This window comes from Musa acuminata, chromosome BXJ1-10, assembly GCF_036884655.1.
Source record: "Musa acuminata AAA Group cultivar baxijiao chromosome BXJ1-10, Cavendish_Baxijiao_AAA, whole genome shotgun sequence".
NCBI classification, from domain to species: domain Eukaryota; kingdom Viridiplantae; phylum Streptophyta; class Magnoliopsida; order Zingiberales; family Musaceae; genus Musa; species Musa acuminata.
The window spans coordinates 23,433,585-23,457,580 of NC_088336.1; the positions used below are offsets into that span (position 1 = coordinate 23,433,585).

The window sequence follows — 23,996 nt, forward strand, 5'->3', positions numbered from 1 at the left end:
ACATTCTAATGTGAATCATTCTGCATTCATAAAGAAATCACAAACCAATGCATGAATTTTTCATAATGCCGAACTTGGATTCATTGCAAACATGCCAACATACAAACAAATGGGTGTTCGATGCATCGTATGATTTGAGGTTTACCGTATGCAGTCTTATAATAAGCAAATACTTCTGATCTCATCACATGATATAATGTGCAAGAGAGAAATGTTACTGATCTTGGCATGGGAAGAGTAAATAATACCTGCAAAAGCGATACAACCATTCAAGTATCATCTAACAGCTTAGAGGAAAATAAAAGGACCGATCAGGGGAATCTCGACATTTAGAGCATCTCCTCGTACAACATGCATAATCTACCAAAGACCTGCTATGTTCGACATGGTTTCACAAATAGCTGATCTGGATTTGGCTCATGAAGGCATAGAAATGTTCATGTGCTAGTCTATGGAGCAGGAATCTCGCACAGAAAACTTAGTTGAGATTGCAAACTACTGTCTGAGGATGCTGGGATCAGTGGCTGATAGCCAAGGCTGTTACCAACAGACCCAGAATGAGGAAGGGCTGAGCACTAGCCTGCTTGTGAACAATGAACATAGTGGAGATATCTTGTTACTCCATGTATTAATGAAGTTGTCAAAGGAAAGACAAGATACATGAGCAAAAAAAGAGATCACCTGGTATTTGACATCATTCTTAACAGGGTCTTTCAAGAAGTATTGAAACTGCAAAGAGAAAGTTGTATATGTCAGTATAAGAACTGTCATTGCTATGTCTGACATCCAAAAGAAATGTCTCCATGACTGTTTTCAGTCAAACTGAAAGCGTGTGGAGAAATGTGCAATATAGGTTATCGCTATGTCTTTCAATAAATTGCAATATGTCTTGGAAACTTGTAACCTCACATGCTTTCGGTAGATGATTGTTCAGATTGCAGTAGATCTTCCCTAATCCTCTATTCACGAACTAATGACAAAAGGATTGTTGTGCTCTAGATTCTTACCTGAAAATATACTTGGGGAAGGATCAGTCCAAGCAGGGCTAAGGCATAGAATGGTTTATCAGCACCAAGCAGGTAACCTGCACTTACCACCAAACCAAGAACATGAAAGAAACTGTTGCATTTGAAATTCTATAGCTAACACCATTGCTTTAAAATATGCTAGAAACAGGTTGATTTCATCTCCTCCAAGATCTTATTTGGAACTGTAAATGTTTACATGAAGCAAATGTTAGGGAAGTTTTGATGCAAAAAGGACTCCCGGGAAAGAAGGAACAAACTCCATGACTCTGCCATTGCAAGCAGGACAGACAAGCAAGATAACAATCATTATATATTCATATGGTGTTTGAACTCTGATTTACTCTTGTTACCTATGGATTTGACAAAGCATATTCGAGACAAAGTCGCATGCTATTTGTTAATAGGCACAAATCCAATTCATGGCATTTAAAGTTCAAGTCAAAATAGGGAGAAATGTAAGACAGATTTGATCTGTTCATAAGAACAGTAAAGAAATTCTGGATGGTAATGGTAACTTGAACCAACGAATTAAAGTAAAGCTGAAAGTTGTTGTCAATGCCTACACAATTGTAAAACTTACCATACCTCCAATAAAAGTGGCAACTGATAAGAACATGACATGTATTAAACACAAAGTCGATTATGGAAATTCGGGAGAGTAGAACGTAAAGTACCATGTGTCCAAAATCTCTAATGTTGTTTGTCATTTGGCTGTTTATCTTGGAAATAATCCATTTTGCCTTGGAATATTAATAGCTTAGATAAGTTTCCTTCAGAACATTATACAAGTATTGTGTACACAGAACCGAATTGCAGGAAAAAAAATCCATTTGAAAAGCTTCCTATTTTTTTTTTTTATTGGTTAGACTCTATTTAGTTATGCTAAAATTTCTATGCCTAGATATGAGGGTACATTACCCTGTTACCAGCCTCCAGATGTTTCTTGTAAATTGGAAGTAATCAATAAGTTGCAAGTCCAGAATCTTATATTTGTTAGAAATATCCAAAGACCCCTGTAGAAATGCACGAGAATCAAAAAGCCAAAAATAGTAAGACAATTAAACATACCTGCTACTGATAACTGTGTTATGTCAATAGCACCCACACAAATCCACTTGGCAGTATCAATACCAAAAGCAACTGGAAGTGACTGTCAGAGTGCCAGAGAGATCAGTGACAAAATACATTGACATCAATGTCTAGTCTGCCAAACACTAATTTTCTGGAAATATGATCTATGTACAAACCTGAAGTCCCATAGCCCTGTCTCCTTCAATGCTTTTAAAATCATTTACTATTGCAATTCCTAGCTGAACAAAGAGAACAAAATGTCACATTTAATCAACTTATAAGTGCAAAATATCAAGTTGCAGAATGACCAATAGTACCCCAGCTATGCTGTACAGGAGTGTCAAAACAATTATATCAGGATTAAGAGTTCCAAAGAGAGCTTGACCAGCCCACCTGTCAACATACAGTTGAAGAGTATGCTCAAAGTAGAATCTAATTTAACTAACTACTACAGCACAAGCTAAAGTAATTGACGAATATTAGAGGATCACATTTACCATGGCAAACTAATGTAGCTTGCCCCTAAAGCAAAATTTCCGATCCACCCATTCTGCTTGAGCTGCAACACCCAGATGTATCAAGAGAATTAACAAACTCAGAGGATGTTCTCGGCAATAGAAAACATGAACAGCACAAGTAGAAAAGAGATGCAGTGTCTGTACCTTAAGGGGTGGAGCTGAATATATATAAGAAAGAAGGGATCCACCTACAGCTAGATAAAATATGACCGGAGACTTGTGCCCTGCCTGAAAATAAGTGGTTAAGGGTTTTAAGTTTTAACTATAGCAAAAATAATAATGTACTCCATGTATTTTCGCAATATAAAAGAATTTAAAGAATACCTACCCACACATCTAATAAGCCTGCCAATCCAAGGCCACCTAGAAGCAGCAACCAGATTTGGGTTATAACCTGAGAAGCAGATTCATTAATTAACTCATCTGTTTATGATTCAACTTTCAGCTGCTAGTTAGTGCATGAAGTTAAAAAAAGATATGACAACTTATGCAAAAAGTTCAAATCCTCAATGGTTCAGCCTATTGTGATATTATCTTCTCTCAACGAAGTCATGTAAACAATCTAGATGATTAGAAGAAATAGGTGAGCCAAACAAATAAGATGAAGCTAACTTGAACCAGTAGTGAGCAAAAGTAAAGAAAAGGGAGTTAAGATCCCAATCTGATTGTTTTTTTTTGTAAACCAGCAGGCCACCAGAACAGTTGATGCATAAGTTGTTGGTTGTTATAAGTCGGCAAAGATAGAGAAAGGATAAATAAAGGAGACAGTGAAGTACAAGAATTTAATGACATATACACTAATTGGCCTGGGATTAGTTTCTTGGTGACAATGAACCACAATGGGGAGCTTGAATTACAAATATAACTACTGAAAGTAGGATCTTAAATGTATCTTCTTGAGACCAGTAGAAAGCAGCTCCCTTTTCCTTGTTAGTTGCCTCTAGAAATGTCACCAGACATGACAAAACCTCTAAGTTTCTTTAGGGTTAAGGGTCTCTTATCCATGAAAGATTCCTGCCCTCAGAATATGTTGAGTTCTTTGGGGGCTACTATAGGCTGTACAGCACTGCCATAAATCATTGCTAACTCTGTGGTTTCATTCTCATTTGTCTAAAAGAAGAATCGGTAGTGCTTCTGTTTCCTACTTCCACATCTCGTGAAAGCAACCCATTCAGATAATGATTCACTATTTCAGGATTATAGTGCTGGATATCTTTGTTTCCAAGGCCAAAGATCCCTTTCCTTTCACAAAGTTGGCTGAACATTGATGCGTTTGAAGATATACTAGTAAAATTAATTAAGGTAAAGAACATTTGTAGAATGTTTTTATTAGTTGATGATCATCCAACAAACTACATCTTGTCTACAACCTGACAAACAATAGAAGGAAACAAGTTTATCTTCTTCTCCTTGGTCAAGGATCTTCAAAAAGTAGGTCTCGCAAATGAAAGCAAGATATTTGGTTTTCAAGAAATATACCTCGCCCTCAGATATAGCTCCTGAAGGAATAGGACGATACGGCTCATTAATTGCATCGATTTCTCTGTCATACCAGTCATTAAGTGTCTACAAACAACAAGTTCATTGCTGATAAGCAAAAATCAGAACATTTTGGTTTCAGAAAGTTCTCAATCCTCAGCATACCTGTGTATATCCAGTTAGACATGGTCCAGACATCATCATACAGACAATAGCTTTAGATACATCTTCAATATTCCAGTGAAAATTTCCTGAAAATTAACCATTGAAGTTAATGTAAAGGAAAATCATCACTAGAAGATGCATATTACAGATGCTATTTCTTATATGAAATCTTTCTTAAAAATAAAATCCAATATTCTGCAAAGACCTGAAAACCTGATTGCAAAAAAATGTTGCTAAAGCACATAAACAGTATCTGACCTACTTCAGTGATGTCATGCAATATGGAGGAAAAAAAAAATCAGGTTTCCCAACATTTACCGAGAATCTGAATAACTTGTCTAAAGGTGATGCCTTTATTGTGTTAAGCATCTTGCACAAGAGGAAGTCCCTTAAATGAAGTTGAAGAAAATAACCTTAAAGAAGCAAAACATTGCAATGTATTATTTATGTTTGCTTCTTAAAGGAAAAAAAGGGAAAAAAAACTCAAAATGCACTTTGTAGACCCCATCAACACCCTAAGAAAAGGTGATGAGACAATTTTTACAAACTCGTCCTTAGAAGTTATTCTGATTTCTATTTTAAGATATGACTAAAGTCTTCCTCCTTGATATCCAATATAATAAGAAACAATTATCTCACTTTTTAACAAATGTGTAGGGGACAAGGAAGATGAGTTCTAGTGATGGAAGACATGCATAACCATGTGGAAGATGATCTGATATACACACTGGGAAACCCCATAAACCATGGAAACCAGCTAAAAGCCTCCTAGGAAGAGAACTTCATGAATGGATCATCTTTTATAGGTTTGCATCTGATATTTTAGATGGCTTCTGTACTTGCTTCCTTTAACATAGCACATTTCAGCAACCCTTATCATATGATAAGTTCAATTGCACCTACATTTTTAAAGATAAACAGATATAAATAACTTAAGTGCCACTCCAATCAGATGCTCATGTTAAATCAAAAATATTTTAGGTTCATGCTGCTATTACTAGAAGGAGATGAACATGATATATCCAATTTACAGGTTCATGGTAACTTATGTTCCAAGAAGAGAATGAAGGGATTTTACAAACTGATACAAGATATCAACCATAAATGTCTCAAAAATAAGTGTATTTACCAGAAGCAGCAGCTCCGCAAACCACTCCCCACACTAACGGAGGCCAAGTGACTGGTTTTGTAAGTTGAAGACGTATCTTCCATTTATTCTGTGTTTTACTGAGGTACTCAGCACAATGATAATAAAGCACAAAAAGCAATCTAGGTAAAATATAGAAGTAAGATGAGATAATAAAATTAAGTCATTCATCTTTCTGATCATTAACTGTACAAAGGAATCGGCATGGTTCGACCACTATTATTGGGAAAAAAAATGGAAAAACTCAAAAATTCCAATCCAACTAGCCATTTACTTTAGTCTGATTTTTATTATATTTAATGATAAAATGGGCCATTTATTAAGTATTGTGGATGGTTTCTTCCAATTAGTTTTTTGGAAAATAAAGATCATCATGGTCACTTCATCATCTGGAAAAAGATTTTAAAAAGGGAACTCCTAGGCTCCATTGTAGATTGGCTTGCCCTCAGTTTTCTTTCGTACAATGTTATCTAGCCTTTGTTGTTGCTACAGTGTTGAAGAAAGCACCATCATATCCCTCTATGGGCATGAATGCAAGAAGGAGATCTCAGATGTATGTTGAGATGTTCTTCCAAAAAATTCTGTCATGATATGATGGGAATTCACTTTAAAAAAACTATTAAGCACTTACGGACTATGTCTTTCCTGAAATCCTTTCTGTACTGTTTTTTTATATCATTTGTTTTTTTCCCATTAATTACACTTTTTTTTACAAGCTATTGTTCTTAAAAAAAACCACCAATATTGAAGAATAGAAGTTACTATCAAAATATTCTTTCACAGCATCTCTTTATTTTTCTTCATTTCTTTCTTCCATTGTAACTTTATACAATTACACTTATGGTCTGTGCATTAACAGCATTTTCCATACACAATTCTCACAATCAATGAGCATTACTCAAAGAGTAACATCTCATGTACTTGCTCTCACCACACACTAAAACAAATCCTCTCAGGTTAGAACATCCATGTACATGTTCACACTACAAACCTCTTCTAAAGGCAACTCTTAGGTACTCACAGTAACACTACCAATCTGAAGCATATCTTGATCCACAAAAGCCTACCAATTACCAAGTAAACCATGTAGCTATAATGGATAAGAACAAAATGCATTAGCTTACGGCTGCAAAGAGCTTAGACATCAGACGAAAATGGTCGACAATACCAAGTCTACAAACTTGTACCTAAATCTGTTACCAAAAAGAATATTGTGTTCAGTAAATTCTGTTCGAAACATTCAGGCTGTTGAACTAATCCATCCAACATTATCAAGCGAATTTCTACAGCACTAACCCCAGTAACCATCGGCAAAAGGGAGCGATCTTGACCAATCGAAAAAGGCTTACCGTCTCTTGTGCTGCACCCTTGATACCAAGAAGCTGATTGAAGCTCGAACCTCCCGCGTCGCTGCTCGCTGGCGCCTTCTCGGGCGCCCCAGCTTTAACTGCATCACAAAATCAACGAAGAGCTTTTTTTTTCTCTTAATAGTAAAATCGAACGCGAAAAAGAAACAACAGCAGTTGTACCATCCATTACGAACCTTCATTGGCATCCGTCTCTGCCGCTTTCACAGTCAGTTTCCTCCGCCCAAAGATTTCTGTTCAGATCTCAAACCAATCAACCAATTTATAAGGAAGATAAGGGGGATAACTAGCGCTTACTGTTGTCGTGGTGAGAGAAGAAAGATGGAGATGCGCGGACGGCCGGCGAGCGGTGACGGTGTGGGCTGCGATTGGACAGCGTAATGGAAGATATGGAACCGACGCCTAGAACGGAAGTCATGCTCTATATAGACCGGAAGAGGAAGAGCGAAGAGGGGGCGAAGCAAAGACTGAGAGTGGCAGAGATGAGGAGATGGAATGGGGGAGAAAGAGCAGCGGAAGGCGGATAACTTAACCGCAACTTGTGACGCATCGCGGGACTACCAGCCTCCTTAACCTGCTCCACCACATTTGCTGCTCACGAGCGGCTGTCCCGAATTAGTGGTACCACTTACGCTTCGACTTGGGCGACGACCGGAACCGATCCCTCCTCTCACTCCGGGGGATGGGTAGTCGTGTCCTCTGTCGTGCGTCATCTTTCTTTATTTGTTGGTGCGGCAACACTTAATGAGTCCCAAGGAATTCGTCACCAAGCACCGAGCACCCACGTTTCCCGCTCAACAGAAAACACAACGCCCCAGTGGGACCCGAAATTTCCGATATTGACGTGTCACTCGTGGGTCGGGTAAAGAACTGGGTTCATGTCGATTTCGATATATCAAGCGCGCATAGATTTGGATTTTGAAGCTAATTAGCTTTACTATTTGAAGATTATATATGTAATATATATATTATAAATCATGCTGTCCAAGGTAAATAAGTTCTTGTTCTTTATTAAGTGCGATGCACTTTCTTTTAAGTTGACATGACATTGGTGTTAGTGACATTAATTAACACAAAGTTTCACTCACAGGTGCTTAGGTCATGATTACACAAAAGAAAATGAGAAAAATATAATAAAGAACAACAAGTGGGGAGTAATTTACTTGCATTGATTAATATCATTTTATTTATATATTTATAAAAATAATGGAGTGATCCACGAGAGAACAAAGACACCAACGTGGTGTGTTGTACCAAATGAGGAATTAAAGATATCGAGGTTGAGGTTGAGGTTTCGATGTAATTTTCTAGTGTTGGTCTTCCATAATGCACAATTACTTTTCACTGTCTTCCATTTTGAGTTGCTTTAATCTTTATGTGCATAGATTTTAAGTGGAAATATTAATGTTTTGAATTATTATCGATTATCTCAACGATTCTATATTTATTAATTATTGAATTACTTCTATGTAAAATATCATATTTTGATACTATTGTTGTATATCTAATCCGCATGCTCAACTTCTTGCTTATTTATTTCAATGATATTATTGTCCCAAATCATTATCAATAATCTTCTTCGGGAATGAAAAATTGAAGATCTATTTTTATATGGTATTTCGGATTAAATTTTTTTAATCCTCGATACTCGATCAAATTCTTTTTTTAATATTTGAATTGATCCCGATGATTCTATATTTAGTAATTCTTGAATTACTTCTGCTATATCAAAATAAGTAAGAATATTATTTCTATGTAACATATCTTATTTTGATAATTCGACCGAAATATTACTTTCGCAATGTATTATTAAATTTTATATGAATAAAATTATTTGTCCAACACAAACTTAACAAATGATAATAAAATTAATTATATAGGGCATTTCTCATGATGAAAAATATTTTTCAAATAAAAAGTGATCATGATAATATTTCTCTAACTTAAGAATCATCAGTCATGGATAAAGGATCCTTCGATAGCACAATTCTCTCTCTCCACTTCTATCTTTTCTTTTTCATCTCAAGACTAAAATTATAATTAGAATGTACTAAATTCTCTATCTTTATCTTAAGAAAACACACACACACAATTTATTATGTTCAAAGGATCTGTTCCTCATTGACGATAAACTGTTTCTCACTTAAAGTTTGTCGATATAATTCTAGAAAAAAGAGAAAAAGAAGCTTAGTTGGTAGAGATACCAATGAAAAGCTTACAAGAAGAGCTAAGGTTAGGCATAGTGATGACATGACTCACACCCCATCTGCCAGATTTGATGGTCGAACTTTAAGACAGCACATTAGTTTGCCGAAAGAAAGGAGGACAACCTTAAAGTGGCTTTTCCACCTGACAAAGAAGACCTAAATCTGACGATAAGTGTGCGTGGATTCCTGTCATCATTGTGCTGCTCATATGTCAGTCACTGCTAACTTGGAAGCTGTAGTTCCATCACAAGGAGGATGATGAGTAGAGGAAGCCTTCGACGGCTGAAGAGTTGTGTTCTGGATGAGAGAGAAAGGGATTTTGTGATTCCAAGTGATGGACGAGATGAACAGCTCAAAGGCCACAGATAAGATCATGGCAAATACAATAGACTGCACGCAAGACTTTTGTTTGTGATAAGATTGCTGATGGTTTTTGAACGTCAAATATGACTGGTAATAGTCTTCTTTCCCCCACTGACGTGCCTTATCCTCATAGCAAGTTCCAGCTGAAGTCAAATGCAGACTTATTGCTGAATCCATTGACAGTAAGCGATTTTGATCATTATGTGCTGAAATTGATCAGATCTCATCTAATTTTAAACCAAAAAGAACAAAGATATGATCGGATTTTGGAATCGAGTATGACTTCTCTGCATTCGATTTTAATCAAATGATATGATCTCAAAGGTTCCTATCATATCTTCCCATTCTATGACGAGGGATTAAAGTAAGGAAAAGAAAAGGCAAAGGAAAGCACAAGACTCCACAGCCATGGGTCGATCCACAAGGAAAGGGACTCGATGCTTCTTGTATGGTGGCCAACTCAATCAATGGAAGGCCCCTCCCTCCCTTATCATGGATTCTCTTCCCATCGCCTTCTCAACATGTCATGAGAGGAGATAATATATAGAAAGCTTGGCGCTTTGAGATTAGGACTCGCAGATGAAACGTGGAGAAATCCTGGCCCTTGTTGGGTTCGTTCAAGTGGATAATCCGACATTCTTCATGTATAAGATCCACTAAGCTTCTCGGATTGAGAACTATTTCGGAACGCCCATCCGACCCGCAGTCGGAGAGGGATAGGGTTGAAGTCTTAAAAAGCTACTTGACGCTTCTCGAGTGCGCCTCCCCGTCTCTCTCATTCCGCTTCTTTATCTCTATAAATAGTCTGCTATAGTCATCGCAGCAGCACTTCGAGTAGCAGTAAGCAGGAAGGCCGTTTCTTCTCTCTTCTTGCCTTCGAGGGTTGGGGAGGAGAAGGTAGAGGCGAAGCCATGAGCGCTTACGCTCTCCACCTCGCCATGGCGGCGCTCGTGGGCGCCTCCTTCGTCGCCGTATCCGCCTACTATGTCCACCGCAAAACCCTAGCCCAGCTCCTCGAGCTCGCGCGCGCCGTCGACCGCGATCGGGACGGCGGCGCCGATGGCGAAGGGGACGGGACCTTCAGGCGCGGCCCGTCGCTACGACACGGTGGCCGCCGGAAGGGTCCCGGGTACTACCGCCGCGGCGCCGGGTCGGTGTCGCTCCCGGACGTGATGGCGGCGGTGGATGGAGAGGAGGAAGATGAGGAGGAGAGGGTCCAGAGGCGGCGGCCTGTTGTGAATGGCCCGTTCTTGGGGGACGCGGATGAGGTTGCCCTCCGGGGCTTCCCGATTCCCCCTGGGTTGCCCCGGCTGCAGACAGTTCCGGAAGGTATTAATGGATCACTATTCTCTGCTTTCTACGCAAAATGATAGGGTTTTTTTTTCTTGCGTTGGTACTTTAGCAATGATGAACATATTAATTTCGTGTGCTGCATCTTTATGCTTTGTGAAGAAGGGAGATTCACTAATCAAAATTATATTAGACGTGTTTGATGGATCATACGTACATATATTTCCCGCTAGAGGCGATATTTAGTTTATGTTTGTTGATTGGAACACGCGCTCTGTTTATGACTTTCCATATCCGACTAATGAAAGGGACTCCTGTTCCTACTGATTATTAATCAATTATCTTGCTTTCCTCGGTCTCTCTTCAGTCTAAAATTGCCCTTATTTGGTAAAAGCGTCTTATATTTGTCATATCGATGATTCATCGTCGTGATCTGTTCTACCCACTTGCCACATGAATCATCTTTCAGCCTTTGACATGGCAGATCAAATAATTTTTTGTTTAATTTCTCTTCATAGTTCATGGAACAATTAGCGTTGCTACTTTATGTTCAGGGTCAATCTCTGAGGTGCATAGCATTTACATACCTTTGCGTTTCAAGCCCATCAAGTATTTGTTGTTTTCTTTTGGGTGGCTATTCAGTAGTTTTGTGATGTTGTACTGCTCTAAGAAGCACGGACACGGACACGGACACGGACACGGACACGGACACGGACACGGACACGGACACGGACACGGGCACGGGCACGGGCACGGGCACGGGCACGGGCACGGGCACGGGCACGGGGCACGGGGCACGGGGCACGGGGCACGGGGCACGGGGCACGAGGCACGGTGACACACCATTTTTTAAAAAAATAAGACATGGACACGACAAGGACACGTATTTTTTAATATATATGTGTCTATCATATTCAATTAACATGAGTTTTATAGTATTTATATTTAAATTTTATAAACTCAGCAATGTGAACAAATAAATATCATCATCATATCATCATATAGGTTGAAACAATTAAAATTATCTAAATTTAAGTATCCAAAACAAAAGTTGAATGCCACGTGAGCGTAGCGCTGCACGTGAGTGTCAGTGTGACAATCTCTAGATTTTCTTTTCAGCTCTCTTTTCAGTTGGTAAACTAGAGTTGTATACGTGCTATATATTTGACAATGGATCATAATTAAGCTTTAGTACTGACAGCTCCAGAACCAAGTTCAACAAGCCAACTGTTGATTTTCTCTAAAAGAATAGTATCTGCAGCTTAGAACCTTTTTTTTTTCTCTTATTTTAAATGAATGGAAGGGTGCATTAGATTTATTACATGGAATATGAATCACCGTTTAAACTTTTATACCTGATTTTTCCAGTCGGTATTATAGTATATGTGTCATCAATTTCATATATGCATGCAAATGATGTCTAACTTTCTTCTTGGCTGTGATTATGCTTGGAATTAAAGTGGTACTCCTGATGTTTCAGGTAATAAGCAATCTGTTCATTCAAGTTTCAATAAAAGAGCAGCGCATGGTATCAGACCAACTTCTCCTAAGTCTCCTGTTGCCAGTGCTAGTGCCTTTGGGAGCCAAGAGGGATCTGATGAAGATGATAATCTACCAAATGATTCTGGACTTGACAATACCTACTTGGAAACTAATGGAGACATTGTAAGTTTAGTTCTTTAGGCATTTTTGCCATAAAATATTGTTTCTTTCATTCTTAAAATGACAGGATGCTCTTTTTATGGTGTATGTATGAATCTGTCAGTCTTGTTGAGCAAGTGTTTTTTCTTACCTTGCTATCATTATGTAGGGCTGTCCTCAACACATTTTTTGGAACAAATTAATAGGAGGTTTTCTATGTTACCATAGTCTCTTGAAAGCAGAAGAGTGTTTCTGTTCTTCAACGTTTTTCTTATTTATTTTCTTACTTTGTGGAATGTGCTAGTTGAATCTTTATATTAAGTTTCTTGAAGTTGTGATGGCATAGACATGAGAAAAGTTCTCTGAGTTGATGAAGTCATCTTGAAGTCTTTGCTTACTGCATGAGAAAGGGGAGACTGACATTTCTGCTGAGAACTTCCAATTCTAGGACTAGGAAAATGGAAGATTTCTGAATGAAAAAGTAAAAGCTAAGGTGAGATGATAGCCTATAAGAGATCATCGAGAAGCCAAAACCCAATCTATTTATGTGCTTAGATTTGCTTTTATTGATGGATCTATTTTTATATTATGAATCTTGTCTAAGGAGTATGTATTGCTGGGACTCTAATAAATTAATATGGCTTGATCAGAAGACCTTTCATGGACTTCCAGAATGTGGGAGCCTCATGCACTGTGGTGAAATGATACTTGAATTTAGCCCTAAACCATAAACCCTAACAAAATGTGGTGATAAAATGGAAGCTTGACATGAGAGAACATAGCTAAAATATATATGAAGAAGACTTGCTAAAGAAATGAATTTTCAGCAAGGTTGCAGGGTTGTGGTCAGGTTACCAAGTAATAGCATTGATGTGATATTTATTTTTATCTTCCTCACTAAAATATAAAAGATAAGTAACTGTATAATAGTAACAATATGCTTAGTTCTCTGTCCTTGCTTGGTTTCGTATGTGATGATTCTTGAACTCTTCATGTTAAATCAGTTCAAATTATTCTTTTTAATTTAGTTGTTGCAGTTAAATTATCTGAGGACATGGAGGGCCATGTCAAATCTGTGTTAAAAAAAAAATGATGCCGTCCTTAAACAGTTGGAATTCTAGCCTGTTGTGTATCTATCTCTGAATTTTAATGTCAAAGCTTTCTTTACATCTGTTTGCTAGAATTGCTTCTTGATATTGCATTACCTTTCTTGCAATCCTGATATATTTCTATTATGTTTGGTTCTTCTTTTTTGTCTTTGATGTTATTATGTATTTCTTTAAAAGACATTATTGATACAGACCCAAGGGTCAAATCTGACTAAAATTGGAATATATTTTTAAAAGGATCAAGAGAATAAGAATTTGTTTCAAGCTTTGCCTGATCATATCACTGACAATGGGGATCAGAAGTCATTAGCTGCATCTAGTATTATCCGATCTCACAGTGTATCTGGTAATCTTCACGGTGGCCAGCCTCACCCAGTAGCAGCTGATATTCTTAGAAAAGAGCCTGAACAAGAAACTTTTGTCAGACTGAGAATTACACCAAATGGTATGGCCCTCTGTTTTCCTGAATTGGTAATTATGTTTGATTTTTTTTAAAACTTGGATCCTTAGTTCCCTTAATGTTTTTTTTCCCATGCCGTGGCTTAGTTCTGTGCAATATCGAACTGGTATTGAATAAAACTGTTGTTTAGCTTCTTTCAGGAAAGAAGCTTATAATTGCTGCTATCATGTATTTTCCAACTTGTTGTGTTATTATCTGAATGAAAAATTTCCAACTATACCAGTGTCACTAAAAATTTATGAAGACATTCATTTTCTAACAACTAATGCTTAACTGATGTGCTTATGTTTATGTATCTGATTGTGTTCTCTACATTGTCTTTTTTTTATTTTTTATAAAGAGAAACCATCTCCTGATGAAGTCGAGGTCTATAAGATTCTCCAGAATTGTCTTGATCTGAGGGACAGTTATGTCTTTAGGGAGGAGATTGCTCCATGGGAGAAAGAAGTCATAACTGACCCTAGTACACCAAAGCCTAATCCTAGTCCATTTGCCTACACTACTGAGCAGATGTCAGATGTGAGCTTTTTTATTACCTATGTTTTTTATTTTAAACTGAAATTCTGCATGAATTTTTCCTCTAATGTCCTGAATGGTTCTTTTTTATTAGCATGTCTTTCAAATGGAAGATGGAGTAGTTCATGTTTATGCAAATAAAGATTGTAAGAAATCTGCTCCAACTGTATTCTGGTACTTTTGTTGCTTATCCACATCAAGTTATCTTTGTATCTAACATTTATTAAATTTTTTATCAGCAATGGACAGAAGACTTTTCCCTGTTGCTGATGCTACAACTTTTTTTACGGACTTGCATCATATTCTTCGAGTGATTGCAGCAGGAAATATTAGAACCGTATGCCATCGCCGTTTGGTTCTTCTTGAGCAAGTGATTTTCTTGTCACTTATCATACATATGTTTGGAAACTTGTATCAGTATCTACAATCAGATTATTTTCTATTAGATAAACTTATAATGGCTAAATATATTCAGTGTTTTAATTTGTGCCATAGTAACTGAGATATGACATCTGCCTTGTCTGACAATCTGCAGAAGTTTAACCTTCATTTAATGCTCAATGCGGATAGAGAATTTCTTGCTCAGAAAAGTGCACCACATCGTGATTTTTACAATGTCAGGAAGGTTGATACTCATGTTCATCACTCTGCATGCATGAACCAGAAGCATCTACTTCGATTTATAAAGTCAAAGTTGCGAAAGGAGCCTGATGAGGTTAGAATGTTTTCACTTCTTTATGGTATCTGGCTAACTTGCTGAATAACGAAAAAGATGTGCAGAAAATATTAGTTTAGACCTGTACTATTTAATTGGAAATTGAATCCTCACTTGATGCTTTTCTAGGTTGTAATTTTCAGAGATGGGACTTATTTGACATTGAAAGAGGTTTTTGAGAGTTTGGACTTAACTGGGTAATGAAACATATGTCAAATATATTTATGCAGGACGTTTGTTCAGTTTTCTAGATCCACATTTCTTACTTGTCCGCTTCTATGTAACAGGAGCGACCTAAATGTTGATCTTCTAGATGTCCATGCAGACAAGAGTACATTTCATCGTTTTGATAAGTTCAACCTCAAGTATAATCCTTGTGGCCAGAGTAGGCTAAGGGAGATTTTCTTGAAACAGGACAATCTCATACAAGGTGAGCGTTTCAACTGGTAACTGGTAACCATCCATATATTTATGGCTTTTGTCCTGTATGTACACCTCGTTTTAATGTTTGGAATACTTCTGTGAGTTATCTAGTGATTATTTTGGTTGCTAATTTTTCACTAAACTCCATCGTTGTCTTTGTAAGCTACTCTGTGTAAATTTGCATATAGCATTTGGAACCTGTTTTTGTTCTTGCTACTTGGCCAAGTAATAAGTGATCTGGGGATATTGATTTTGATTGTTTATTACCTTATTCTGTTGATTTATTTACTTGAAGATGAGCCTTCATCTTTTAGACAAATTTTCCACACTCCTAATTCTTTAGGCATTCCATTGCTGAACTCACCATCTCAAGAAGTACTTTCTTTGGTTTGATGGTGCATAGTACCGCTCAAATGTATGTTCTAGCCACTTTTGCATTTGAAGATTCTTGCATGTCCCTGGTTGAGGTTGATGGAAAATGATGTGAACCAGACAAAAAAATGAGTGTCGTATTTTAGAGTTTATGGCTTTAAGATTTTTTATTGATACGGTGCTTATGGTGCTTTGTTATATTTACTAGACTATGGAAATGTTCCAGAGAATTCCTGCACTCATTGTTACCCCTCCTTTTTCACAGAATAGGTATCTGTTCTTGCTATGGCCGAAAAAAAAAAATCCGATATCATCCATTTGGATAGCTTATTGCTGGTGGCTCAATTTATCCACAACTTCTTTTTTATTGGACTTATGGCCTTCTACTTTTGGTTTGCACGATCTATGTTATCTGACTCTCTTAGGAAAACCAAACAAGTATGGCCGTTGCAAATATTTCTGGGTATTTAGCTGCATTTCTTTTCAGGGTAGTAGGGGACTGCAACACTGAATCGCGCCAGAATTTGCATTGGCAGGAGCCTTGTAGAATTTTTTTTTTATTTTTCAGAATAGTAATTTTCTAATCTTGATGTCATGGATTCAACTTTCAAATGTTGCATTCATAGTTGGATGACTTTGTGCATAAAAAAAAAGTGTGCTGACTAAGCTCATTTAATGATATTTACAAGAAATATTTTAGATTGGCATTTTTATTTGTTTTTGTTGAATTAACCTTGAGGAGCTACAACTATTGCTTACGTTTGGTCATATTTTCCATGTGACCAGGTCGATTCCTTGCTGAGCTGACAAAGCAAGTTTTTTCTGACCTTGCTGCAAGTAAATACCAGGTGTAGTCCTAGGCCTTTGATAATCTAAATACTTTGATTATCATGTGATTTTCTTTGCTGAACTTCTCTTAAATAATAAATGGAGACCTGACATTCATGTCCATATCTTCATATCAGCATGTAGTCATATAATTTGGACACTCAAAAACTTGCATCTTACCTTCTAAGAATATGCCTAATTGTGTACTTTCTCTCACTAAACATTTTTTCCTTGTAGAGATTCTTTTTATTGAAAGCAGAACCTTTCCTACTACACAAGGCTTTCACTGGAATGTTTTTGTCTTGTTGAGATTTAGCAGTATATTAATATGGGTTTCATAATGCAGGTTTTTACAAAACCTATACCTTGACAATTCATAATGATGGTTCAAAACCTACACCTTGACAATTTATGATGGTGGTTCTTTATTTCTTGTAATAAACATTTCATGTTCTAAATTTTAGCTTACTGTAGAATTCTGAGGCATGCTTCCAGCTTTTGTCAGTTATCAGTCGAATATAAATCCAGAACCAACATAAAGTTGTGGTTGTATATACTTGAAGTGTTCACAATCTCAAATGAACTAAAGTTAACAAGAATGCCAAAGAATTTTGACCATCTGTACTTCAAAAACCTGAATTTAGCATTTTGATGAAAAGGTAAGAGGAACTTGAATGCACACCACTGTTACACTATTGGCATATTACTGCATAAGACTTCTTGCTAGGTGAGGATATCAAACGATAAATACAACCTTTATAGTGATTGATTGGATTTAGGATGACTACACATTGGCACTTGACGGATCTGTTTTTGTTATTTAGTTTTATACTTACTAAACCAAATACTTGATTTCTTGTGCACCATTCCTGTGGTCCTTTCTGATAGGCCTATCTAGCTTAAGCGTGGGACGTACAGGATGTATTTCCTTAGTCCAAGTCTTGGCTTCCTTGTCAATGACTCAGTGACCAAAGCATAACCTGGTATCAGATGTTGGCTGCATAGCACCAGTGGCAGTTTCATAAGGTGAAATCCAAGATCCTATGTCCTCTTTTATCAGACAAAAATAGATCAACCAGCCAAATAACTTGAATGGGTTGCTAACCATATGGTCTAAACTGTTGGCGAGAGTTACTATTAGTGAGATTCAAATTGTATATATGGATCCAACCAATTATCCACTGCCAAATTGGGACTCTTGATACATCACACAATTAGTCTACTATTTGCAATATACCTCTTATTATCAAATATGTAATAATTCATTTTCGAAACTGTTCCAATTTCTTTTCCTAAAGAAACATTCCAAAATTTTGTTATAATGTTTATAATCATGAATATAATTTTTCTAATGGAGTTTTAATCCTTGGTCACTTTCTTATCTTATATATGTGTCTTTCCTCTGTTGTTTTTATCAGATGGCTGAGTATAGATTGTCAATATATGGAAGGAAACAAAGTGAGTGGGATCAACTTGCAAGTTGGATAGTGAATAATGAATTATACAGTGAAAATGTTGTTTGGTTGATTCAGGTATTTTCTTCAGTCTCGTTTTGTTTTGTGTATTTTTCTTTTCAATCAAGCATGTTGGCTTCCATTCCTTCCATAAAGTCGTAATTTCTTTCTTGTTCTTTGGTGGTTTAATTTGTGGTACGCATAATTTGGTGGTCACTGTGATGTTTGTTGAAAGTCGTGAGATAACTGTATATGAAAAGTTTTGGGATTTGATGCCCTGATGAATATATCAACCATGGAAAACTATCTAGTATGGAATTCATTGCTGATTGACTGAATGATGGAGCCATTATCAGCTATATACCAAATCTTGGGCATCACTGTTTGGCAGCAATAAATCTTCTCATCCCTATAGTGACAACTGAAGTTACTTTGTTTCTTTGCTATTGATCGCATTTCTTCTGTCTAAGAAGTGATCTATGGAAAAGGTTTTATATTTCCAGGTATATAACTATGTCAGTTGGAGCACATCTAAATATATCAGTAGCAATACTCTCACATATATATAACCTACCTTTATATTATCAGTGGTAATATTCTCTACCTTTATCAGTGGCAATATTCTCACATGTACATTTATCAGTGGCAATACTTCTCACATAAACATAATCAGTGGCAATACTCAATGGCATATGAAATTAGGAAGTGACCTGAGCCCACTTTTGTCTGAGCTACTGTGCCCAAATAACTATTTGACGTTAGTTTTTATTCTCATGTGGGCCTTCACTTGAAACTTCTTCCTATATTTAAATTTCCATATTCTCATATTGAAGTTCCATGGAGATTCTGTTTCTAATATGACTTTAGATCATCAGCAAATGCTTTATGATGTCCTATATGAGTAATTTGGTGTTAGTGTCGGTGGACAAAATGCTGTCATGCATCTTGATAATCTTTTGAAGTTTCATAGTGCTGAAACCTTAAATATCAGTAATACTAAGTAATTCAGATGAGGATATCTAGTTTCAAAATGTTCCTTACAGTAATTTTCTTTGATATAATTCACCGCATGATGATTTTTCACATTTAAGTGGTTAATATTATTATTTGATTCTCTCAACAAAAATATTTACTGAAAAATTGTCATGACTATACCATTTATTTTTTGCAGCTTCCGCGTTTATACAACGTGTACAAGGAAATGGGCATAGTTACATCTTTCCAGAACATGCTTGACAATATCTTCCTTCCCCTTTTTGAGGTTACAGTAAATCCAGATTCACACCCTCAGTTACATGTTTTCCTGAAACAGGTAACTGCTAATCCTATTTGTTTGTTTGTAGCCTTTAATCTTCGTCTGCATTTTATGAATCCACCTGTTTGGTTTGTGTTTCCATATTAATATTCTGTGACTAATGCTTGTAATTTTCTTTTTTAATGTAAAAACAAAGTCAAGTAGGTGGATTGTTGTAAATTATATGTTCAGCTGGATGGCTTTCTTTTGCAAGGATCTGATAGAGTACTTATGAATCCACCTGTTTGGTTTGTGTTTCCATATTAATATTCTGTGACTAATGCTTGTAATTTTCTTTTTTAATGTAAAAACAAAGTCAAGTAGGTGGATTGTTGTAAATTATATGTTCTCAGCCGGATGGCTTTCTTTTGCAAGGATCTGATAGAGAGTATACTATGGTATATTTAGAAACAATCATCCCACGAAGTGCCAAAATTTTAACTAAACAAATTTTCTGATGTCTGAAGTAAATGCAAGCACTTCATGGGATGCTCTATGTTAGTGATGGTGAGTGGCGACTTTCAATTATTTATGTTTATTAAAATGTTTACTGCTGCTTGACGTGAATTTCCATTTGCCAATTCGACTTGATGAGAGGCATATTGTTATATCTGTAAATTTATTTCATTAGGGGCTTTGTATACGTAAGTGACTTATTTTCCTAGCAATCAATAATAGTTTGGTCATTTTCATAGAGCTGACACATGTTGTCCTATAAATTTTTTACCACAGCCTGATTTTGTCTTACAAAGTTCCTACTGAACTCAATTGCTGATTAGATCCATATACATTGTTTTTTCATTTTTAATCTATCTTCTGAAGTTATCTTTGTTCTTTTGTATCCTTAAACTATTAGCCTATCTAATTATTAATTTCTGGATAGTTTCTAGACCAGTATATGATTTTCTGTGATTGTGACTGTGTCAGGTTGTGGGGTTGGATTTGGTGGATGATGAAAGCAAACCAGAAAGACGTCCAACAAAGCACATGCCAACACCAGAACAATGGACCAATGTTTTCAATCCTGCATTTTCATACTATGTATATTACTGTTATGCCAACCTGTACACACTGAATAAGGTGCTAGTTCTCAATCCTTCAAAGGGAAAAATCAATCTAATGGGATGTTTTTGTGCCATCTATCTCCATATATGTCACTAGACCTGTATCTGATTATGCTTTAGATATTGATCATATTTTAGTTTTATGGATATCTTTGACGATGTTGAGTATGTTCTAAATGCTATTGACATGTGCCAGCTCCGTGAGTCGAAGGGCATGACAACCATCAAGTTTCGACCCCATTCAGGAGAGGTAATAGTTGTTAAGAATTAAGATAATTTTCATTTCCAATTAGCCATATAGAGCAATTTACAGTGGCATGAGTTTTCCACAGGCTGGTGACATTGACCACCTTGCTACAACTTTTCTTTGCGCTAATAATATTGCTCATGGGATCAACCTAAGAAAGTCCCCTGTTCTTCAGTACTTGTATTATCTTGCTCAGGTAACAAAGGTTGTGTTCTTTTTTGGTTCTCAGACTTGTTTTGTGGATCACATATGGCCAATGATATCTTATATCATATAGGAGAGAACTTGTGATGCTATGTCTTCATTTCCCTGCATTTAACAAACTAATATTGTGCTTTAACTTTTATCTCATCAGATTGGTTTGGCGATGTCTCCTTTGAGCAACAACTCCTTATTCCTTGATTATCATCGGAATCCACTACCAATATTCTTCCTGCGAGGTTTAAATGTTTCTCTTTCAACGGATGATCCTTTGCAAATTCACTTAACAAAAGAACCTTTGGTGGAGGAGTACAGCATTGCAGCCTCAGTAATCTTTCTTACCTTCATCTCACCCTTTTGCACTCCTCGTCTCCTTGAATTCCTTCTTGATGGTTTATTTATTCTTTTCACAGGTTTGGAAGCTAAGTTCATGTGATTTATGTGAAATTGCTAGAAATTCAGTTTTACAATCTGGCTTTTCACATGCTCTAAAGGTATGAGCATGTTTTTAATACTTTGGTTCCAGCATCATGCTTGATATCCAAGTGTCATGCCAAATAGATGCTTTAAAACTGATAATATACTATGGCAGATGTTGATATCTATGCTATTGTTACACTATAACTGAGATGGCAATGAAACTGGATTTTATGATGTTGTAGCATTTGCCAATATGTATTGGTGATAAACAATATATTCTTTATTATGCCTTGAATTAAATAAACTGTATACTATTTATAATGACTTCAAGATGTCTTATACAATGTCATATTGCTTGAATAAGTTTTCTGTTCAAGAAAGGAAAATCCAAATGTGTTGTCTTCATTAAAAATAGTGCACGTGCTTGTTATACACGGTTATTATCAAGTCATGGGTTTCATGTCAGAAAATTTCACTTGAGATTTGACAATGTCAACCTATTTCCTCCAGTCACATTGGATTGGGAAAAGTTACTATAAGAGAGGCCCTGAAGGAAATGAGATCCACAAAACAAATGTGCCTCATATCCGAGTTGAATTCCGCAACATGGTAATCATCTCCAACTTGGTATTTTATGTTGACTATTTCTCATCCTTGGTTTTTCTTACATGTGTACATTGTCCAATGAAATTGCAGATATGGAAAGAAGAGATGCAACTAGTGTATTTAGGAAAGGCTATCATACCTGACGAAATTGATAAATGAATCCTTCTTCTGGTTGTCAGCTTGATACCTGGTAAGCTCATTATGCTTGCAGAAATATTTCTCCACTTACCTTTTTTTTGGCTGTTGGTAGATCTACCATGGTCAGCTTAGTGTGAGAATTAATGGTTTATGGACTTACCTTGTAATAACTTGCAAAAACACACGTACCCAGCTGCTCTTGCATTTATCTGTAAGTTATTTTTGACAGAATTAGCTGTTCCTTGCTATTAATTTGTGGCGAAAAAATATAAGTCTTTGTTTTCTCGTTATTACTGGGGATACACTCATCTTATTTTGTTTTCTGAACCCGCCCCCCCCCCCCCCCCCCCCAAAAAAGGTGCTACATTGCATATTGAACCTAAATTGCTATTCCTGTTGCAACATGATCCAAAAATAAATACTTATCCTGTAAGCTATTGACCTTGTGTCAAAAATTTATTTTTACCAAATCTTGATAAGCAGATTAAAGATGAGCTTGTTGGGGGCACTGGTGTCCGGCCAAAGCCATGAAGTATGAGCTCAGTCAGAACTATCTATCATCAGAAAAGAAACATGGAGTACGAAGAGCAGATCTGATGCATGATGTCAAATCCAGCCATCGGTTTTCCGAAGAGCACATGACATGAGGTTTTGTTCTATTTCCTTGATGGTCGCAATAATGTAATGTTTCCTCCTGATAAATTGTTTTTTCCTCTGAAGTCCACAATTAGCTGAACATGTATAGGTGTAATTCATTTATTTGTTACTAGCTATTTTATGGCTGCAATTTTGTTTCCTGTCTGCCTTGTGGCCTCTGAATCTCCTGACTGTTACAATAACGTCGTCTTCTCATGGGAAACTGTTTGAAATAATGAAGCATTTGTCTGTCAGCTGAAGATTCGGCAGTGAGACTTTAACTTGTTTGTTCCTTTCGGAGGCTACTGAATCTAAAATTTTCATGTTTCTGTGTACGTTGCGTGGTGCATTTTTTTTGGTCTTATAGGCTCTGCACAAATGCATATAAATCATAGTTAAATAAGGGTTTAAGTGTTATAGAAGGATAAAGCTATAAAACAAGTCTGTATCAGCAAAAAGCATACAACATTAAAGCTAAGACCAAAGTAAGAGAATGAGTATTGTTACCCTTTGGTGGTGTTGGAGGCTCAAATGTGCTACTTGTAATTATCGCTAACATTTGCAGGTCAGTATAAAGATTCTTGATCTCAGCTGCCATCTCGGCATGCTTCTTTAGGAGCCCCTCCCTCCCTTCAAGTTTTAACTTCAGAGCCTGCAGGAAATCATATCGGCGTTGAAGTGATCGTTCATGTCATATACCGTATACATTCTAAATTACGCACATTCAGAGTCGCCCACTCTATCAACATCTTTGGCTCAAGGCATCAGAATCAACTCCATCTTTGCTAGGTTTCGCTGGCGCCGCGAGCACAAAGTCAATTATTGATCGCACTTCCAGGATTCTCAACCCGACAAAGCATGAATTCCCTTGTTCCCAACCCTTCCCTTTCTTTCACAGCTGCGAGTTCCAAGAGAAATCTACAAGAAGCCAACGCTCCTGGAAGGATCTAAATCCAGGAAAGCAGATCTTCATAAGAGACTGACAGGCAGGTAGATCCGGTACCAGGATGCTCATGTAGACATCGGGATCGGAGGGGAGAGGCGATCGTACGAAGGGCAAGAGGCGCCGGTGCCGGTGGTGTCAGCTGCGGAGCAGGGATCGAGGGAGTAGATGGCCGGCGAGACGATCCCGCGTCCGCTTCGCCGTCTCCCCGAAAGCTCATCATCGCCCGTCACCCCCAAATCGATGAGGGCTTTAATGGCCAGGTTCATACTCTCTCTCTCTCTCTCTCGGCCA

At 37.1% G+C, this 23,996-nt stretch overlaps 2 protein-coding genes and 1 long non-coding RNA gene across 4 annotated transcripts; 1 reads left to right on the top strand and 2 right to left on the bottom strand.

The window, feature by feature from the left end:
• Window positions 1-194: 194 nt before the first annotated feature.
• Window positions 195-7,302, bottom strand: LOC104000955 (chlorophyll synthase, chloroplastic). The gene is made up of 15 exons (XM_009423123.3): window positions 7,073-7,302; window positions 6,952-7,008; window positions 6,758-6,855; window positions 5,391-5,478; window positions 4,262-4,347; window positions 4,097-4,183; window positions 2,946-3,011; window positions 2,762-2,845; window positions 2,597-2,658; window positions 2,417-2,492; window positions 2,276-2,338; window positions 2,097-2,178; window positions 1,008-1,084; window positions 682-729; window positions 195-580 (listed from the first exon to the last, which is right to left on the bottom strand). The coding sequence occupies exons 1-15, from the start codon at window positions 7,191-7,193 to the stop codon at window positions 518-520; spliced, it is 1,158 nt and encodes a 385-aa protein (XP_009421398.2). The 5' UTR covers window positions 7,194-7,302; the 3' UTR covers window positions 195-517.
• Window positions 7,303-10,122: 2,820 nt separating this feature from the next.
• LOC104000954 (probable AMP deaminase) lies at window positions 10,123-22,924 on the top strand. Of its 2 annotated transcripts, XM_009423122.3 has the most exons (20): window positions 10,124-10,674; window positions 12,116-12,300; window positions 13,623-13,830; window positions 14,186-14,364; window positions 14,456-14,507; window positions 14,601-14,731; window positions 14,897-15,076; window positions 15,206-15,273; window positions 15,364-15,506; window positions 16,658-16,719; window positions 18,118-18,231; window positions 19,325-19,465; window positions 20,375-20,527; window positions 20,708-20,761; window positions 20,844-20,954; window positions 21,114-21,287; window positions 21,373-21,453; window positions 21,890-21,988; window positions 22,076-22,175; window positions 22,607-22,924. In XM_009423122.3, the coding sequence occupies exons 1-19, from the start codon at window positions 10,257-10,259 to the stop codon at window positions 22,142-22,144; spliced, it is 2,622 nt and encodes an 873-aa protein (XP_009421397.2). In that variant the 5' UTR covers window positions 10,124-10,256; the 3' UTR covers window positions 22,145-22,175; window positions 22,607-22,924. The 2 variants fall into 2 exon arrangements, with proteins under 2 accessions (XP_018675357.2, XP_009421397.2); XM_018819812.2 differs by lacking the exon at window positions 13,623-13,830 and having other exon boundaries at window positions 10,123-10,674; window positions 12,201-12,300; window positions 14,265-14,364.
• On the bottom strand, window positions 22,911-23,686 carry LOC135595591 (uncharacterized). The gene is made up of 3 exons (XR_010480503.1): window positions 23,482-23,686; window positions 23,267-23,411; window positions 22,911-23,129 (listed from the first exon to the last, which is right to left on the bottom strand). It is a non-coding gene; the product is annotated as an uncharacterized LOC135595591 (long non-coding RNA).
• Between the last annotated feature and the right edge of the window lie 310 nt (window positions 23,687-23,996).

What these genes read in the sequence shown, in the direction of transcription:
- LOC104000955 (XM_009423123.3), bottom strand. Translation starts at nt 7,193, where the DNA reads ATGACTTCCGTTCTAGGCGTCGGTTCCATATCTTCCATTACGCTGTCC. An exon ending in TTGCGGAGCTGCTGCTTCTG is followed by an intron (nt 4,348 to 5,390) that starts GTAAATACACTT and finishes GTTAATTTTCAG; the next exon opens with GAAATTTTCACTGGAATATT. An exon ending in ACAGGGCTATGGGACTTCAG is followed by an intron (nt 2,179 to 2,275) that starts GTTTGTACATAG and finishes GCACTCTGACAG; the next exon opens with TCACTTCCAGTTGCTTTTGG.
- LOC104000954 (XM_009423122.3), top strand. Translation starts at nt 10,257, where the DNA reads ATGAGCGCTTACGCTCTCCACCTCGCCATGGCGGCGCTCGTGGGCGCC. An exon ending in TGTTTATGCAAATAAAGATT is followed by an intron (nt 14,508 to 14,600) that starts GTAAGAAATCTG and finishes ATTTTTTATCAG; the next exon opens with CAATGGACAGAAGACTTTTC. An exon ending in GCTTTTCACATGCTCTAAAG is followed by an intron (nt 21,454 to 21,889) that starts GTATGAGCATGT and finishes TATTTCCTCCAG; the next exon opens with TCACATTGGATTGGGAAAAG.